The 16537-nt window shown below is 42.7% G+C and overlaps 1 protein-coding gene across 3 annotated transcripts in view; it reads left to right on the forward strand.

Annotated features, from left to right (window-relative positions):
* Positions 1-15141, forward strand: part of ldlrap1b (low density lipoprotein receptor adaptor protein 1b) — a 46737-nt gene extending 31596 nt beyond the window's left edge. For 2 of the 3 annotated variants that reach the window (XM_080211395.1, XM_080211397.1), the window contains exons 6-9: positions 4882-4974; positions 6575-6696; positions 10694-10728; positions 13316-15141. In XM_080211395.1, the coding sequence (XP_080067521.1) occupies positions 4882-4974; positions 6575-6696; positions 10694-10728; positions 13316-13460 (395 nt within the window). In that variant the 3' untranslated portion in view covers positions 13461-15141. The other variant, XM_080211396.1, reaches the window with a different exon arrangement.
* Positions 15142-16537: the final 1396 nt, after the last annotated feature.

Genomic DNA, 16537 nt, shown 5'->3' on the forward strand with positions numbered 1-16537 from the left:
CACAATTTAAATTCTGAGGAAAGCCCTGGTGGTAGCATTCGCTGAAATCCCAGGATAGTTTGTTTCTTGATAACACCAGGAAAAGTACCAGTTTGATACTTTGGCTGGAATTTTACCACCTCATCTGCCCTGGAATCGAGGTGGGTGCGGCTCGCAGAACGGAATTCTCCTTTGGCCTCGGGTGGGATTTTCCGAGCCTTGTCCAAGCAAGGCCAAAAAATTTGAGTCTTTTTGGTGTTTTTAGTGGTTTGTGTCATTTCTGGGTGAAATAGGTTTAGTTTTATTGTGACTCATTTTGTGGATTAAACACTTGAGGGTTTGAAATAAACACCGGTTAAAGCTGATCCCTTTTGCTCCAGTTTATTATGTTTTTATTTAATGCACTTTAGGAATTGGAGGGATTTGTTTTTTTTTGAAGGGAACATTCGGAATTTGTTCTTCATTTTTGTTTTGTTTTGTTTCGTCATTGCCAGCTCGTTATGGGTAGAAAGATGTCCTTTTTAAAATAGCAGTGAAGGTTGTTTTGGCTTGTGTCACTTTGTTAGGAATGGGGAAAGCTATCTCGTGTTTTGGTTCTAGCAATAAATGGATTTAAATAGGATTTCATGGTCATCTTAATCTGACAGCTGTGCATTTTGCCAGTGCTGGTGTGACATCGTTTGGTGGGGGCCAGGCTTGTCCCTCCATTCCTCTCTCATTATTACTTGTCATGTATCCCTACAGTGCAAAAAGAAGCCATTTGGCCCATTGGCTGGTACAATCATAAGAGCAGGATAAGACCGGCGGCCTGAGACCGCTTCGCCATTCAATCATGGTTGATATTTTTCTCATTTTCCACCCCACCCCCCAATTCTCCTGCCTTTTTCCCCCATAACCCCGATCCCCTTATTAATCAAGAACCTATCTCTGACTTAAATGTGGCACAGTGGTTAGCACCACTGCCTCAACGCAGCAGACCCGGGTTCAATTCCGGCCTTGGGCGACTGAGGGTCTCTGCAGTGTTGGCACATTCTCCCCATGTCTGTGTGGGTTTCCTCCGGGTGTTCCCGTTTCCTCCCACACTCCAAAGACGTGCAGGTTAGGTGGACTGGCTATGCTAAATTACCCCTTTTGTCAGGGGGATTAGCAGCATAAACACATGTGGTTATGGGGGTGGGACCTGGGTGAGATTGCTACCAGTGCAGACTCGATGGGCCGAAAGACCTCCTGTACTGTTTCGAGTGCAGGAGCAGAAATGTGTTGGGGCATTGGTGAGGCCACACTTAGAATATTGTGTGCAGTTTTGGTCTCCTTTTCTGAAGAAGGATGTTCTTGCTCTCGAGGGAGTGCAGCGAAGGTTTACCAGGCTGATTTCCAGGGATGGTGGGACTGATGGGGTATGAGGTGAGATTGGCCAGGTTAGGATCGTTTTTGCTGAAGTCCAGATGAACGAGGAGGGATCTCATTGAGACTTATAAAATGTAACGGGACTAGACAGGATAGATGCAGGGAGGATGTTTCTGATGATGGGGAGTCCAGAACCAGGAATCACTGTCTGAGGATTCAGGGAGGACCACTTAGGACACAGCTGAGGAGACATTTCTTCAGCCAAAGTGCGTTGAACCTGTGGAATTCATTACCACAGGAAGTAGTTGATGCCAAAACATTGAACATATTCAAGAAGTGGCTGGAAATAGCACTTAGGGAGAATGCGATCAAAGGTTATGTGGAAAAGCCAGGCTTAGGCTATTGAGTTGGATGATCAGCCATGATCGCGATAAATATCGGAGCAGGCTCGAAGGGCCGAATGGCCTCCTGCTGCTCCTACCTTCTGCGTTTCTGCACTAGAGGGATTCTGAGTCTGCACCATCTCTTCAGACATAGTATCTTATCCAGGCCCTCTCCCTTATTCCTGCAACCCCACACGTATCTTATGACTAATCCACCAAACCTGCACATATTTGGAGTGTGGGCGGAAACGGGAGCACCCAGAGGAAACCCCCACAGGTATGGGGAGAATGTGTAAGCTCCACACGGACTCAAGGCTGGAATTGAACGCAGGTCCCTGGCGCTTTGAGGCAGCAGTGCTAGCCATTGTGCCACTGTGCTGCTCATGTAGAGATGAGTTACTTCTGCAGAGGAAGAAGTAACTCCAACAGTTGTTTCAGCCAACTTAACTAGCAGCAGTGGTAATGGTGTGATCTTCAGCTCATCCGTTCAGATGGTACTTGGGGACCACAAGAGTGGGTGCGGCTGGGTGAGGAAGCGACTTGTTAAAGAGCTATACCCCTGCTGCCAAGCAAGAGAGCAAAATCACGATTAAACTGTGCTTGCAACTTGCTTTTGCATTTTTCTCCCTTTTGATGGTAACATATCTAATACCACAAACCCACTTTGATCAGCATGCTTGAAACCATCCCTTTGCACTCAGTGGCTTCTTATTAATCGTTGTCTTCTACATTTGATTCTGGAATCAGTTGATTTTAACGTGCAAATGTAGAACTTTGCCCTTGTTTTTAGGGACCAAGTGCTGTACTCTGAGACATTGATTCATCTTCACAAAAACTGTATGCTCGGGGAGAAGGAAAAGAAACTAATTTAGCCCCACACAACTGCAGGAGCAATTCGTCAGTCTACTTTTATGGAGACAGGCCTGACAGTCACTTAGCCACAGGGACTGATTCCACAAATGCTAAATGAAGAAGAATGGCCAGTTAAATCCTTTTTGTTATGATGGTTGAAGGCGAATTTCCTGCCTCTTTTAGTAGCTCTGTCCACCTAAACAGGTAGATGGCACTGCATTTTATCATTTTAGCTGAAAGGCTGCAACTCCAATGTGATGTATTTTCAGCAGAAGTGCCTAACTTGTGAGCAAATATTTTAACTTCAATTTAGATCAAAGACCTTTTGAATCAATTTACAATGCTACCAAATGAGAGAACCTGTTTGTTTAATATTAGAATTTGTTTGAAAACTTTTTTTTTCATTATTTTCCTTTCAATTCCCTTTGGTCTTAAAATGCTTCACAGTAAGTTGTATTCCCCCAGTGTTTTGTCCTGTTGTATTTGATCTAGTTAATGCTTATACTCAATCAGTTCTGTACAAATGGGAAGACAGGGTATAAAGTTTTGCTTCCGTACTGCCGTTACCTGGTGTGTGCTGAATAATTGTGAGAATTGGAAGGGTGACAGATTATTGGAATCATATTGGCAAGTTGAGAGAGGTGGGCAAGAACACTCATTGATTGGGATTTTCCAGAAACAACCTATTGGAATTCAGAGTATGTGCTGACTTTTGTGAATGCAAAGTACTAATTTGGAAACCAGCTAACATAGGTGGCAATAATGATGTGAAGATACCAGCACTGGAAACCAACTGACCTGTTGAAGGAGCAGCGCTCCAAAAGCTTATGATTCCAATTAAACCTGTTGGACCTCAATCTGAAGAAGCCAGGAAGACTTCTTCCAGATGGCAATAAGACAGAGATGGGGAGGAATTTCTTCTCTGAACTATGAATTTTTTTTATGTAGAGAGCTGTAGAGACTGGATTGTTAAGTTTGCTCAGGGCTGAGGCAGACAGACAGGTATTTAATCAGTAAGGGAATCGAGGGTTATGGTGATAAGGTGGGAGTTGAGGATTATCATATCAGTCATCATCTCATTGAATGGCAGAGCAGACTTGACGGGCTCAATGCCTACTTCTGCTCCTATGTCATGTTGTCTTAACTGCAAAATACATTTACGATTTAGCAAATTCCCTTTTTCTAAAACAATAACAATTAAACTGGAGTCATTTGACTTTTTGAATTGGATACCCTTTTGGATACCTTCATTTTACCTCTGTTCCTGTGGTAAGGGGTAAATATTTGAGTTGCTTTTTCATAGTATTCCCTCTTCACTGAGAGGAAACTACTCAGTTTCCTGAGGCTAGCACTGCTGCCTCACAGCGCCACGGTCCCAAGTACAATTCTAGCCTTGGGCACTGTCCGTGTGAAGTCTGCACATCCTCCCTGTGTCCGTGGGTTTCCTCCGGGTGTCCCTGTTTCCTCCCACGGTCTAAAGATGTGCGGGTTAGGTGGATTGGTCACATTTAAATTGACCCTAGAATTAGGGGGGTTCGCAGGGTAAATATGTGGGGCTATGGGAATAGGATCTGGATGGGATTCTGGTCAGTGCAGACTCAATGGACTGAATAGTGTCCTTCTGTACTGTAGGGGTTCTATGATTCTATTATGATATGAGCATTGTAAACAATTTGACACCCTTAAACAAATCAAAATATTTACCTTGTTTTTTAACTTTGTATAAAATGTAAAAGCATGACCTGTTTTTATTAGAGATTGTAAAATCTAGCTTAATTACCTTTTTCAGCAGTAGATTTAACCGTTGTTCTTTATGGAGGCTATCAGTGGGATTGACACTGCTTCTTCATGGACTGGATGGTTAGCCACACCTTCCATTAGAGTGACAGTCTGTGTGGGCTGCGTTACTTGAGTTCAGGATTCTGTTTTGTCTCTCTCAACCCACATTAAAACTTCACAGCTTGTATTTCGTGTGTTTCGGGAGAAATTCTTTTTTTTTTCTAAACTGGCTACTCTTAATTTGCTTTTATCTTATTATTACTCCAGATGCTGGAATCTGAAACAAAGGCAGAAAGTGCTGGAAAATCTCAGCAGGTCTGACCCTTCAAGGGTCACCCAGACTCAAAGTTAGCCCTATTCTCTCTCCACAGATGCTGTCAGACCTGCTAAGGTTCTGTTTTGGTTACAATGTTTACTTCAAGTAAAATATTTAATGGTACTGTGGAGTGAAGTATTCAATGGTTCTTTCTAAGTCAGTACATTTCATCAATTTGGAAGTCATTCACTGATTAACACTTTTTTTTTAAATTGTCCTTTACAGAGAAAGGGAAAAGGACAATGGTTGCATCAACCAACAGTGGAGATACTGGCAAACCACAATCAGAAATCCCTGACAATAGCCCCTTCAAAACAGGTAAGACCAGCTCTTGCCCTGTCTATTGGATTGGGAAAGGATGGTGGACTGTCCATTAAGAGTTTGGGGCCAATCGTACAAGCCCTCACTGCTGACATCGAGTCCAGTTGGCTGCGAGTGGGGCTTGAAGATGGAACTTAAACATTGTCATCTTAATTCTGTGTTGTCCACACCACACTCTCACTTAACAAAACTGCACTCTCACGTTTTGCAGTTTTTACCCTTTCATATCCACTCTTGGATTTCCTCCAGCTTGGAAATAGCTCAGCTGCTGGTTTTGTCACCTCGTGGCCCTGGTTTAATACTTAAATGATGCCACAGGGTGGTGTTGGGGTTTGGATGGCTTATATATTTTTTTAAAAGTTTATTGTTCTTAAATAAAATCTAAAATCTTTTGTATTTTCTGTAGCAGACTGAGCTTCTGAGCTTACCCACGTTCTATAACAGAATAAAGGGATTTTTTTTGTCTTGGAAATCTACTAAACTTTCTGTTCCTCTAACAAAAGAATAAAGTTTTTTTTGTCTTTGAAAATATTCTTTCTTTCTTGTAAACTTTAATCTCCATGGAGATCTTTGCTAAAGAAGTTATATTTCTATGATTTGTCTGGTTGGCCTGTGTTTGTCGCTGAGTTGAGCAGAAACAGTACCAGTTTCCTGGTGTACTCGGTTCTTATACTGATTTTAATACAGGTTGGTGAGGATACTCCTTCTCGAACCATTCTGCAAAGCGTTACTAACCTTTTAAAGTACATAAAGTTGAAGCAACAAGATTTGAAGCCTGAGGGAGATGAGAATCCTTTCCGCATGAACTAAATTCAATCAAATCTTTTGAGTGATAGTGCGCACAGTATTGAGGTCATAGAAACATAGGAAATAGAAGCAGGAGTAAGTCATTCAGCCCTTTGAACCTGCTCCGCCTTACGTTATGGCTGATCATCAAACCCACTGTCTTGCGCTATCTCTGTAACCCCGTGCATTGATATCATGACTCATCCGTCTAACCTGCGCTTCTTACGTCTGTGGGAAGAAGCTGGAACACCCAGAGGAAACCCACACAGACCAGTCACCCAAGGCTAGAATCGAACCCGGGTCCCATGTGCTGAGGCAACAGTGCTAACCACTATGCTCTTTTTTTCATCTTTTTTTTGTAGCATCTAATTTGGGGCAGAACTAGATTACCACAAATGTGTGCTATAGATAATTAAATACTTTCAATAAATATAGCTTTATCTTGAGCATTCAGGCTGATTGTTTAACCTACTCCAAAACCCATTCCTTTACAGAGTTAGATCCAGTCTGCGCTGGCACTATGTATATTGCAAAATAAGAAGTACTAGTGGATTACAAGGCTTTGAACAGAAACATTTCATCTAAAGCTGCCAAGCGGCCACATCAACATCTTTTCCTATGACAATTACACCAGCAGCTCTCTGGAAATATTTGTAATGTGAAGTGGTGCTCTTCCATCACTTTTTTCATCACTGTTTTGAGGGGTGACCATCTATTGAGTCTCTGTATACACAGCCCCCATTTTTGCTTTAGCCAGACGAAAGTTGGATTGTGCAGTGATTTTTTTTTTTTGTTTTTAAATTGCTCACAGAAGTAGCAACAGCAAATTTGTTGGATTTGACTGACGGGGAAATTTCTTCATTATCGACAAACTATAGACATGATGCCTCCACTGCGGGTACAAACTGTTTCGTAAACAACAATCTTGTATGGGTGAGTGCAACCAATGTGTGTTAATATTAACGAACCCATTTGTTTTTGGGGTAAGTTGATGCAACTTTTTTTAAGTACACATGGTTTATTTGATTCAGCACTTAACAGCGGTGGCACAGTGGTTAGCACTGCTGCCTCGCAGCGCCAGGGACCCAGGATTGATTCCTGGCTTGGGTCACTGTCTGTGCAGATTCTGCGTGTTCTCCCCGTGTTTGCGTGAGTTTCCTCCGGGTGCTCTGGTTTCCTCCCACAGTCCGAAAGATGTGCTGGTTAGGTACATCGGCCATGCTAAATTCTCCCTCCATGTAGCCAAACAGGTGCCGGAGTGTGGTGACTAGGGGATTTTCACAGTAACTTCATAGCAGTGTTACTGTAAGCCTACTTGTAACACTAATAAATAAACTTTGCACGTTCACTTGTGACCTGGACTGCAGCTGCTGGTAATGTGTGGGTTTCCCATGACTGTAAACTCTCTCTAGGCCACTGCAACTTTAACCATGTAAATGGGATGTCAATTTTAGCCCTTCTGATTTGTTGAATATTCAGTTTGAAATTCTGTTCTCCAACTGAACATGACCACGTGACTGATTTCTTCAAAATTTACCACACCGTTTTCATGCTGAGTTCCAGATTTTACAATGAAGAAATACCCCAATTACTTTCACCATTGTTGGAGTACTGAATTGATACATGAAGTTTTCTAAATGACAAGTAATTAATTTGCCTCGCTGTGGCACTTATGTGGGAAGTGCTCCCTCCAGTGTTGTGGTATCAATGGTGCAGCCTGAATTTAATTGCTGTTATCTTTGAAATAGGCTCAGCCACTATTAAAAGACACCATTTGGCTCATGTCAAAATCAATTTCAATTAAACCTGACCAGTCCTTTCTAATAAATCCTCCTGGTATTCATATGATGTTATCTAAATTAAATCAAATCACTTTTTGAGGGTCACGTACCCACAAGCTTTGAGCATGAGGCTGGATGAGAGAAACTGGGCAATATTTTATGCTGTCCCCTGGCCAGTTTGGATGGTGCCAAGTGGGAACCTTGCCACCTTCTTGCCTAAACCTGGATTAAGTTCAGGCTGGGATGGCCCTTGGAGACCTTCCTTCCCCACTGTCAGTTGTTAAGGGGTAATTAGTACTGGTATTATCCTGTGGTGGGTGGGCCTGCTGCCTCCTGGGGTGAATGATATGCCACCCTCCTGAGTTGTTTGTGGTCTCCCTGGATGAGGGGTGGGGATCTTGTTCAAGGACTCTCAGTGCCTGATTGGAGAACTTAGCATTGGGAAGTGGGGGGGGGGGGGGGTGTGTTACTGAGAGGCACTTTCCTCCCTTTTGCTGTCGATACCCCGCTCCCCAACTGCCTGCGCAAGCCCTCCCACCATCACCTTCCTGGTCTGGGTCACTCTGATTCACCGGAAGCTCTGTGGGCAGGTCTTGCTGCCTATGGAGCACTGCTCTGGTGGGAGGCCCACCCTTGACTTCTGGCTGCCTGATTGACACGTAAAACCAGTGGGTCTTCCCAGAGGAGGTGATGGGAGCCATCACCAGTTCTCAAACTGAGACCCTTATCTCCATGATATTTCTTCTTTCCTCACTCTCCACCCCCCCCCACCCATTAATCCAACAGCCAAGAGCTGTTTGAGCAAGTTTAAGTGCTGTCACTAACTCTTCCAGATTTAAATTGAATTTGAAGGGTTTTAATTTTAGTTTTTCACCTCATTACCCACCCAGCCCCCTGCAATGTTGTCCTATATACCTGTCTATTCTGCAGCAAAAAGTTTGTGTCTTTATGACTCAAACCAAATGAAGCAGCCCATGTCAAAATGCAGCAAGACCTGGACAATATCCAGGCTTGGGCTAACAAGTGGCAAGTAACATTTGTGCCAGGCAATGACCATCTCCAACAAGAGAGAATCTAGCTCTCACTCCCTTGACATTCAATGGCATTACTTTCACTGAATTCTCCACTATCAACATCCTGGGGATTACCATTGACCAGAAACTGAACTGGAACAGCTATATAAATACTGTATTTACAGGATCAGGTCAAATAATAGTAGGAGGGATTATTATTTAAAAGGCGAAAAGCTGCAGCAGGCTACGGTGCAGAGGTACCTGGGGGTCCTTGTGCAGGAGTCACAAAAACCCAGTCTGCAGGTGCAGCAGGTGATCAAGAAGGCGAATGGAATGTTGGCCTTTGTAGCGAGGGGGATAGAATATAAAAGTAGGGAGGTCTTGCTGCAACTGTACAGGGCACTGGTGAGGCCACAGCTGGAGTAGTGTGTGCAGTTTTGGTCGCCGCACCTGCTCAAGGATATATTGGCCTTGGAGGGAGGGCAGAGGAGGTTCAGTAGGCTGATACCGGAGATGAGGGGGTTGGACTATGAAGAGAGACTAAATAGACTAGGCCTGTACTTGTTGGAGTTTAGAAGGATGAGGGGGGATCTTATAGAGACGTATAAGATAATGAAGGGGATGGATAGGGCAGAGGTAGAGAGATTCTTCCTGCTTAGAAAGGATAGCAGGACTAGAGGGCACAGCCTCAAGGTAAGGGGAGGGGCAGTTCGGAGTTGAGGAGGAACTTCTTCACTCAAAGGGTGGTGAATCTCTGGAATTGTCTGCCCGTTGAAGTGGTTGAGGCTACCTCGCTAAATATATTTAAGACGCGGGTAGATAGGTTTTTGATAGACAAGGGAATTAAGGGATATGGGGAGAAAGCGGGAAAGTGGAACTGATCCACTTCAGATCGGCCATGATCTTATTGAATGGCGGGGCAGGCTTGAGGGGCTAGATGGCCTACTCCTGCTCCTATTTCTTATGTTCTTATGCTAGGAATCCTGCAACGAGTAACTCTCCTCCTGACTCTCCAAAGTTTGTCCAATATCTACAAGGCCCAAGTCAGGAGAAAAAATATTCTCCACTTGCCTGGATGGGTGCAGCTCCAACAACACTCAAGAAGCTTGACACTATCCCGGACAAAGCAGCCTGCTTGATTGCTACCCTCCCACAAACATTCAATTCCATAATCGAATAGTGGCATCAGTGTGTACCATCTACAAGGTGCACTGTAGGATTTCACTGAGTTTACTTGGGCAGCACTTTCCACACCCTTGATCACTTCCATCTAGAAGCACAAGAGCAGCAGATTCCTGGGAACACCACCACCTGGAGGCTCCCCTTGCAAGTCACTCACTATTCTGAATTGGGAATATATCACTGTTCCAGGAAGTCCCTCCCTAACAGCAACATAGGTGTGCCTACACTTGAGGACTGCAGCGTTTCAACACAGCAGCTCACCACCACCTTCTCAAGGGCAACTGGTGATGGGCAATAAATGCTGGTCTAGCCATCGACCCACATCCCATAAATGAATAAAATAATAATCCTTTTAAATACTGCCTTTTTGTTAGTGGTGTTGGTTTGGGGGCTGCAGAGGAGGGGAGTGTAGGGGAGAGCTTTTGTATAGAAAATTAGAAGTGCTGTGCTTTCCATTTTGAAAAGCACAGTGTGATTTTCTGAGAGATGAAGCCCAATGTTGTATTGAAATGTTGGCAGCATTGGCAGTGCAGCACTTCATCTGTACTGCACCGAGCTGTTGGCATGGATGATGTGCTCAAGTCTTTGAAGTGGAAGTTGGGATGCTTTTCTGATTCAGGCATCAAAACTGACATTTCGGACATATTTTCTGAAGAGTGATAGCATTTAAAACGATGATAATTTGTCCCCCCCTCCCCTTTTCTCCTGGACCACTATAAGCAGGAGGGATACTGGACTTTTTGCAAAGCTCTACTGTTGACCTGCCAAGTGATTGGCTGGACCATGCAGGCGGATGTTTTTATTAAGCAATTAACTAAACCCAGCCTTCTAGTCATTTGGTAGGTGTTTGGATTGGACAGTGGTGCTTACCTCCCTTGTTTGGGTGTGTTTGGTAAATGCAGGCAAAGTGGTTAAATCCCCTGGTGTAAAAGTGCAATTTCAATTTATTTCCAGGAAATAAATGATGACCTGGATGAAGCCTTTGCAAGGTAAAAATATATATTTTTCAAGTGCCTAGTCACTGTGCGAAATCATTTTATTTTGAGCACCTTTTTTTTCACTGTCGCCTTTCAATCCATTCTCTCATTCTGACTTTTACAAGCTGCAAATTGGAGAGCTTTAACCCAGTTACAGGTAATCTATCGTGAATGCATGCCTGACGCCAAACTTTCAGCTCACCACCTCTGCGGATGATTGTCTCTGCATTGTGTACAGCAAATAATAAATCTGTAAAGTATTCTGGTTCTCTGCATTTGTGTTCTTGTGCTTCACACTGCCTATGCTGTCACCCCGCTGTGTCTGCTGTCACCCCACTGAGTTTAATTGCCTGTTGCCAATCTGACTAAGTTCTCCTGTTGTTCAATGCATCTTTTGGGCTAATTTTAAAAAATATATATTCATAGGAACGTATTGAACGAAAAACATTGAAAATTAATTCATTAAAGATTAGTTTAATCTGGAGAGAGTGATTTTAATTCTAGATCAGTGACTTCAACAGAAAAGTTCAATGCTCAGATGCAACATGAATCACGAATACTGAATAGGGAAGATTCAAATGCACCTTCCTGTTAAGTGGGTTTTGCTCTCCCAGTGGTCTCTTATAATTTTGCCTTGGTGTATTGCAATAAGTACTTTTGACAGCAGCCAAGCCTACTTTGGTCGAAGCTTTTTGAGAAGATGGTAGCCACCCCACTGAGGGTTGTTAGGATGAAGAAAGCAACGGGAGTAAATTGTGTTCCCCTGAGCTACTCGGTTTAAGGAACACATCGGCTGCTTTTTACATGGGTTACAGGAGAGCAATGGCTGTGTATTTATGTTGCATGGAGTAACTCCTTTTTGTCTAGATGACAGTGACGGCGTAGACTTATAATTCAGCTGGGACAATAAGGAGTTGTTTTTAGAAATGTAAATACAGAGAACCAGGACACACGTTCCCTCTTGCTACCAGTAACTGAAGTAGCAAATGTAACTTTTTAATATTTTTCTTCCTTTTATCTGGTAAGTGACACCTGCTGGCTTAGCTTTAAGGTAAGAGGGGAAAGATTTAAAAAGGAACTGATGGGCAACTTTTTCCTCAGAGGGTGGTGTGTGTGTGGAATGAGGAAGTGGTAGAGGTGGGTATAATTACAACATTTTAAAAGATGTTTGGACAGGTACATGGATGGGAAAGATTCAGAGGAATAGGGGGCTAGTTCAGTTAGGAAACGTGGTCGACATGGACGAGTTAGGCCGAAGGGCCTGTTTCCAGGCCGTATCTCTCTCTCTGACTCTTATGACATTGCTGAGAGGATTTCTAAATGTTGCTTGTTCATTTTACATGGCATCCAGTGCTGCAAAGTATTTTGAATATAGTAGTAGTTAACCACTTTCTTCTTAATTCCTCTCCCTTGCAACTTAGCCATTCACCATCCTTTTACATTTTTTCAACCCTTTCACAATCTCTTCCTCGATCTCCACACTAGCTGATGTTGTCAATCATCCCCTTTATTCTGCCCACTTCCTTTTCAAAATACTGGGGATGCTGGAACGCTACCTGTTCCTCAAAAGAAATCTTGTTCTTGCAAATAGCTGTCCCATCTTCAGTCTCTTCCTTCCAAAGTCCTTGAACATGTTCTTGTCCCTCAAGTCTGTGCCCATCTTTCCCCACCTCCCTGTTTGAACCTCTGATCTTTGCCCCTGCCACTGCACTGACAATCAGTCCCAAATAACTTACTGACCTCAGTCAGTGGCTCTATTTGAGTAATTAATTGAGAAAGCAATGTAGAGTTCTCTCCATCAATGTAAAACCAGCTTTCATCATAGAGCACCAAAGATCTCTGCTTATAAAGTGGATCTTTTTGAAGTCTCCAAAAATCCTTTCAGAAGCTGAGGTCGACATTTATATGGCAAGTATAAAATGTGAAGTGTGCATGTAGGTGTTCGCCATTCTCTCTTCCACCATTTTCTGTCAGGAAAAAGGTACATAAGTCTGAGGTCACGTACCAACTGACTCAAGAACAGCTGCTTCCCTGCTGCCATCAGACTTTTGAATGAACCTACCTTGCATTAAGTTGATCTTTCTCTACACTCCAGTCATGATTGTAGCACTACATTCTGCACCCTCTCGTTTTCTTCTCTATGTATGGAATACTCTATCTCTACAGTACAAAAGAAGCAGTACTTTTCACTATATACTAATACATGTGACAATAAATCAAATATTGAACTGAGGAAATATCACTGCCAATAATTCACATTAAATTAATGTGGCTCGGTTCATTGAATGAAGTCATTGTGCAAATATACTTTTAAACCACAATGAAAGTGTTTTCAAATTAATTTTCTTTGGCATCTGAGACAGAGATCATCAAATTTATTCAGAGTAACTTTGGCTTTGACATCATTGTAAGGATACCATTCTGGCTCAGAAGAGACATTTTTATTTTCTGACTCATCCCTCTGCTAAATTGGATATTCTGAATATTTTTCTAATGATCTGGTGACACTTGGTGCACAAACAGCATTCGCAATTTGATAAAGAAAGCCGCAATGTGAAGTTCAGTTTTGTCTTTCTCTCTCTCTCTCTCCCCTGTTCAGGCTGGCTCAGTCTCGAACAAACCCTCAGCTTCTGGACATTGGGGTGAGCCCTCAGGACATGCAGGCGGAAGAATGCTTATCTCCTTCAGACTGGGAAAAGAGTGATTCCGGGGTCACAGATGGAGATGACTTGTTTGGGTTCTGATGACCCAAGAGCCAGAGAGAACAGACACCTTGCCTACAAGAGAGGAACGGACCACTGGGTGAAACTTCCCTTGGCACCTTCTGGTCTCAGGATGCAATGCACGAAGTCTGGCTCAAGAATAGAACTTTGATTTGAGTGGCAGTGTTGCAGCACGACTGAAGCAGAGGATTAACTATGTCTGCTGTTGTAGTGTTGCCTCTTAAGAGGTCCAGTCCAAAGCAAGCAAATAAATGGCTTTGATATAAAACCCATTCAGGCTTCTAGACCAACCAATGATGCATAGTCTAGCCTTAGTTGACTGTCAATTAGACAATGAGCTGCCTGATCATTTGGATAGAAGTTGTCAGTAGAAATAAATCCTTTGAAAGTACTACAAATTTATATCTATCGATACATTCAGTTTGTGCTAAATATGATAAATGTATTTTTTTAAATCCCCTTTCCTAAATGAACAAGTGGTCTTTTCACTTGTCACCATAACAGCCTACATGGGCCTTTTTTTTAGTTTGCTGAATAAGATGAATACCCTTGATTGTCGCCTGGCAGAATTGCAATTTGTAAACAATAAATCTAAACATTTGTTCTGTTGAACACGGGAATATTCATAAACCATATTTAGTCTCTGCCTTTGTGTTACATTAGCAATTTATTATAACTGGTGGTAAAGTATTTTAAATCCATTTCATTTCCACATCCCAGATGAAATTATGGCTGTATTGTTGCTCCAAATTCTTGGAGGATGTAAACAGGACTCTTTCTGCATTTTCTTTTAAATGGATTAAATAGAATCTGTTGTTTCAACTTTAAGTGTGATGATCCAGAATCTTCAGTTGATGTCCATTGGAGGCATTTACTGTAGCTGCTAATATGAAACAGGAGTAAGTTTGCATAAGTGGCACCAGATGTAGCCCTGTTAATTGAGAGGAAACTCTGTTGCGCATATACTTTATTGACTGAAAAGGAGTACATAGTATACATACAAGTATTTTAAAAATCCATTTTGTATTGACCAGCAGTTTTGTCACGCTTTTTGTGCTGTAAGGATGATTGATGCTCTCTGTGCCCTAGTAGGCAAATGGAATACGTAACCAACTTGCATTTGTTGTGGAGGGTGTAAAGGTATCAGAATTCAAAACATTATAAAATGCACATAACGGAAGGAGGAAAAAAATGATGCTCTGCACTCCCTCTACTTTGCACCTTTCCCTGCTATTGAACAGCAGCCCAAGATTGCTGATGTTTTATAATGTTATTTTGGGATTTCTGCTCATTTAAGCTCTATCAGTGAGAGAACTGATCATGGATAAAGCACTGAAGTGGCGCAAAAAATAGCAACTCGATCCAAGCTGCCTTTTTGTGTAGAATCATTCCCCCTTTTAACAAACTGATATTCTGTTATTATCGTTAAGTTATTATGCATGTTGTCTATTGGATTACTTTATGATGTAAGGTATGGTTCTCCACTGTACATTTCTTACTGGAAGAGTGTTTTCTGGATTATATCAGTGCGGGTTCAGAATTGTTGTCCTGTGGAATTTTTTAAAAGTTGATTTAAAACTCCAGTGTCATTCCCACACTGTGAGATCAAATGTTAGTAAATTCTGTTAGCGAACCTTGTTTTTAAATGGCGGCAATATTGTTGGCACTTTTAACAATAAACGCACTACTGTTAAAATCATAAGCCTCAGCTGATGTCCTTTTTAATCTTTTAAATGGTGCTTCAGACAATGCTTACTCCCATGTCTTTGATAGGATTAAAATCAAAGGTGTGTGTGCATCCTGCAGGCAACGAGTGATCTTGACAAGATCTTTCTTCAACAACTTTAGACTGCGAACTTCCTCCTCTGTCTTGAACCTCCCCATCTCTTTTTATTTATTGCTTCTTTAAGTTTATCCTCGTGCAAACCCCCACACAGCCATCTATCACTTATTTAGTTTTGTTTTCACTGAGCACTGACCTTTGTTCTCCTATTAACACATTTTGCTGTCTTACCTTTGTATCAGTATCAGCACCTTCTTTAGTTCTTATTGCACCATTAACACCCGCTTTGTCTTGACTGGTGGCTACCCCACTGTTTTCCTCTAACACAGGAGTTGTTCACTAGCCTGCCAGCCCTTAGGCCTAATGAAGTCTTCAAATGCCCAGTTAATGGCCACTTCTAAGAATCTCAGTCTGCTTTCACTGGGCAATGGATGGCAGCCAAGATTGAGAAGCTTCTTTTCAGCAAAGTTGGGAGTTTGTATCCTTTTGTGGGGATGCCTTGTGCACATTGGGGGCACCTCCCAACATTGTGCTTCTCCTTTGTGCCACCCTGTCTGGCCTTGAGCTCACCTTGCCTCCCTCTCCTGGGGTGCCTGATCCCTCCCATCCAAGAAAGCCTTGTCTTACCTCACCTGGTGTCTGTCATCAATCTCTGTGGGACTGCCCTCCATGACTGAGCTCTGGTACTGCTGAGAATGCAAGAGCTGCCAGCTATTAGCTTGGCTGGCAGCTCTGGGGTGGGGCTTCTTTTGGCTGTGGGGTGGAGGCCCACTTAGCTTGTTAAGGCCAACCGGTGTGTATTTATTGCTGCAGGGTGACCTTTTTAGGGGTAGGGGATAACGAGGCAGTAAGAGTAGGAAAGACTCCTGGTCAGCATGTTTGATATGAAGTGGTGCCCCTTGAGCTATAAGCTCCTGATGACTGACTAGTGACCTTTTTTGGGAATTACTAGCGGTTGAAGTAGATGAAAGATTGCCTTAGTGCGCCACTAGGAGTGGGAATAGAAAAAGAGACTGGAATATTAAGAGATACTGGAACGATGGAGGTTGAGGGTTGATCTGATAGAAGTCTGCAATATTGAGGGGCATGGATAGAGTGGATAGTCAGAAGTTTTTTCCCAGAGTGACAGGGTCAGTTACTAGGGGGCATAAGTTTAAGGTGCAAGGGGCAAGGTTTAAAAGAGGTGTATGATGCAAGTTTTTTACACAGGTTGGTGGGTGCCTGGAATGCACTGTTGGCAGAGATGGTGGAAGCAGGTACAATAGTTAATTTAGTATTTCTGTCATTTCATCAAACTCCATTATAATTTCTCCTG

The sequence above is a fragment of the Carcharhinus amblyrhynchos genome, chromosome 24 (assembly GCF_965287045.1).
Source record: "Carcharhinus amblyrhynchos chromosome 24, sCarAmb.v2.hapA, whole genome shotgun sequence".
Taxonomy (NCBI): domain Eukaryota; kingdom Metazoa; phylum Chordata; class Chondrichthyes; order Carcharhiniformes; family Carcharhinidae; genus Carcharhinus; species Carcharhinus amblyrhynchos.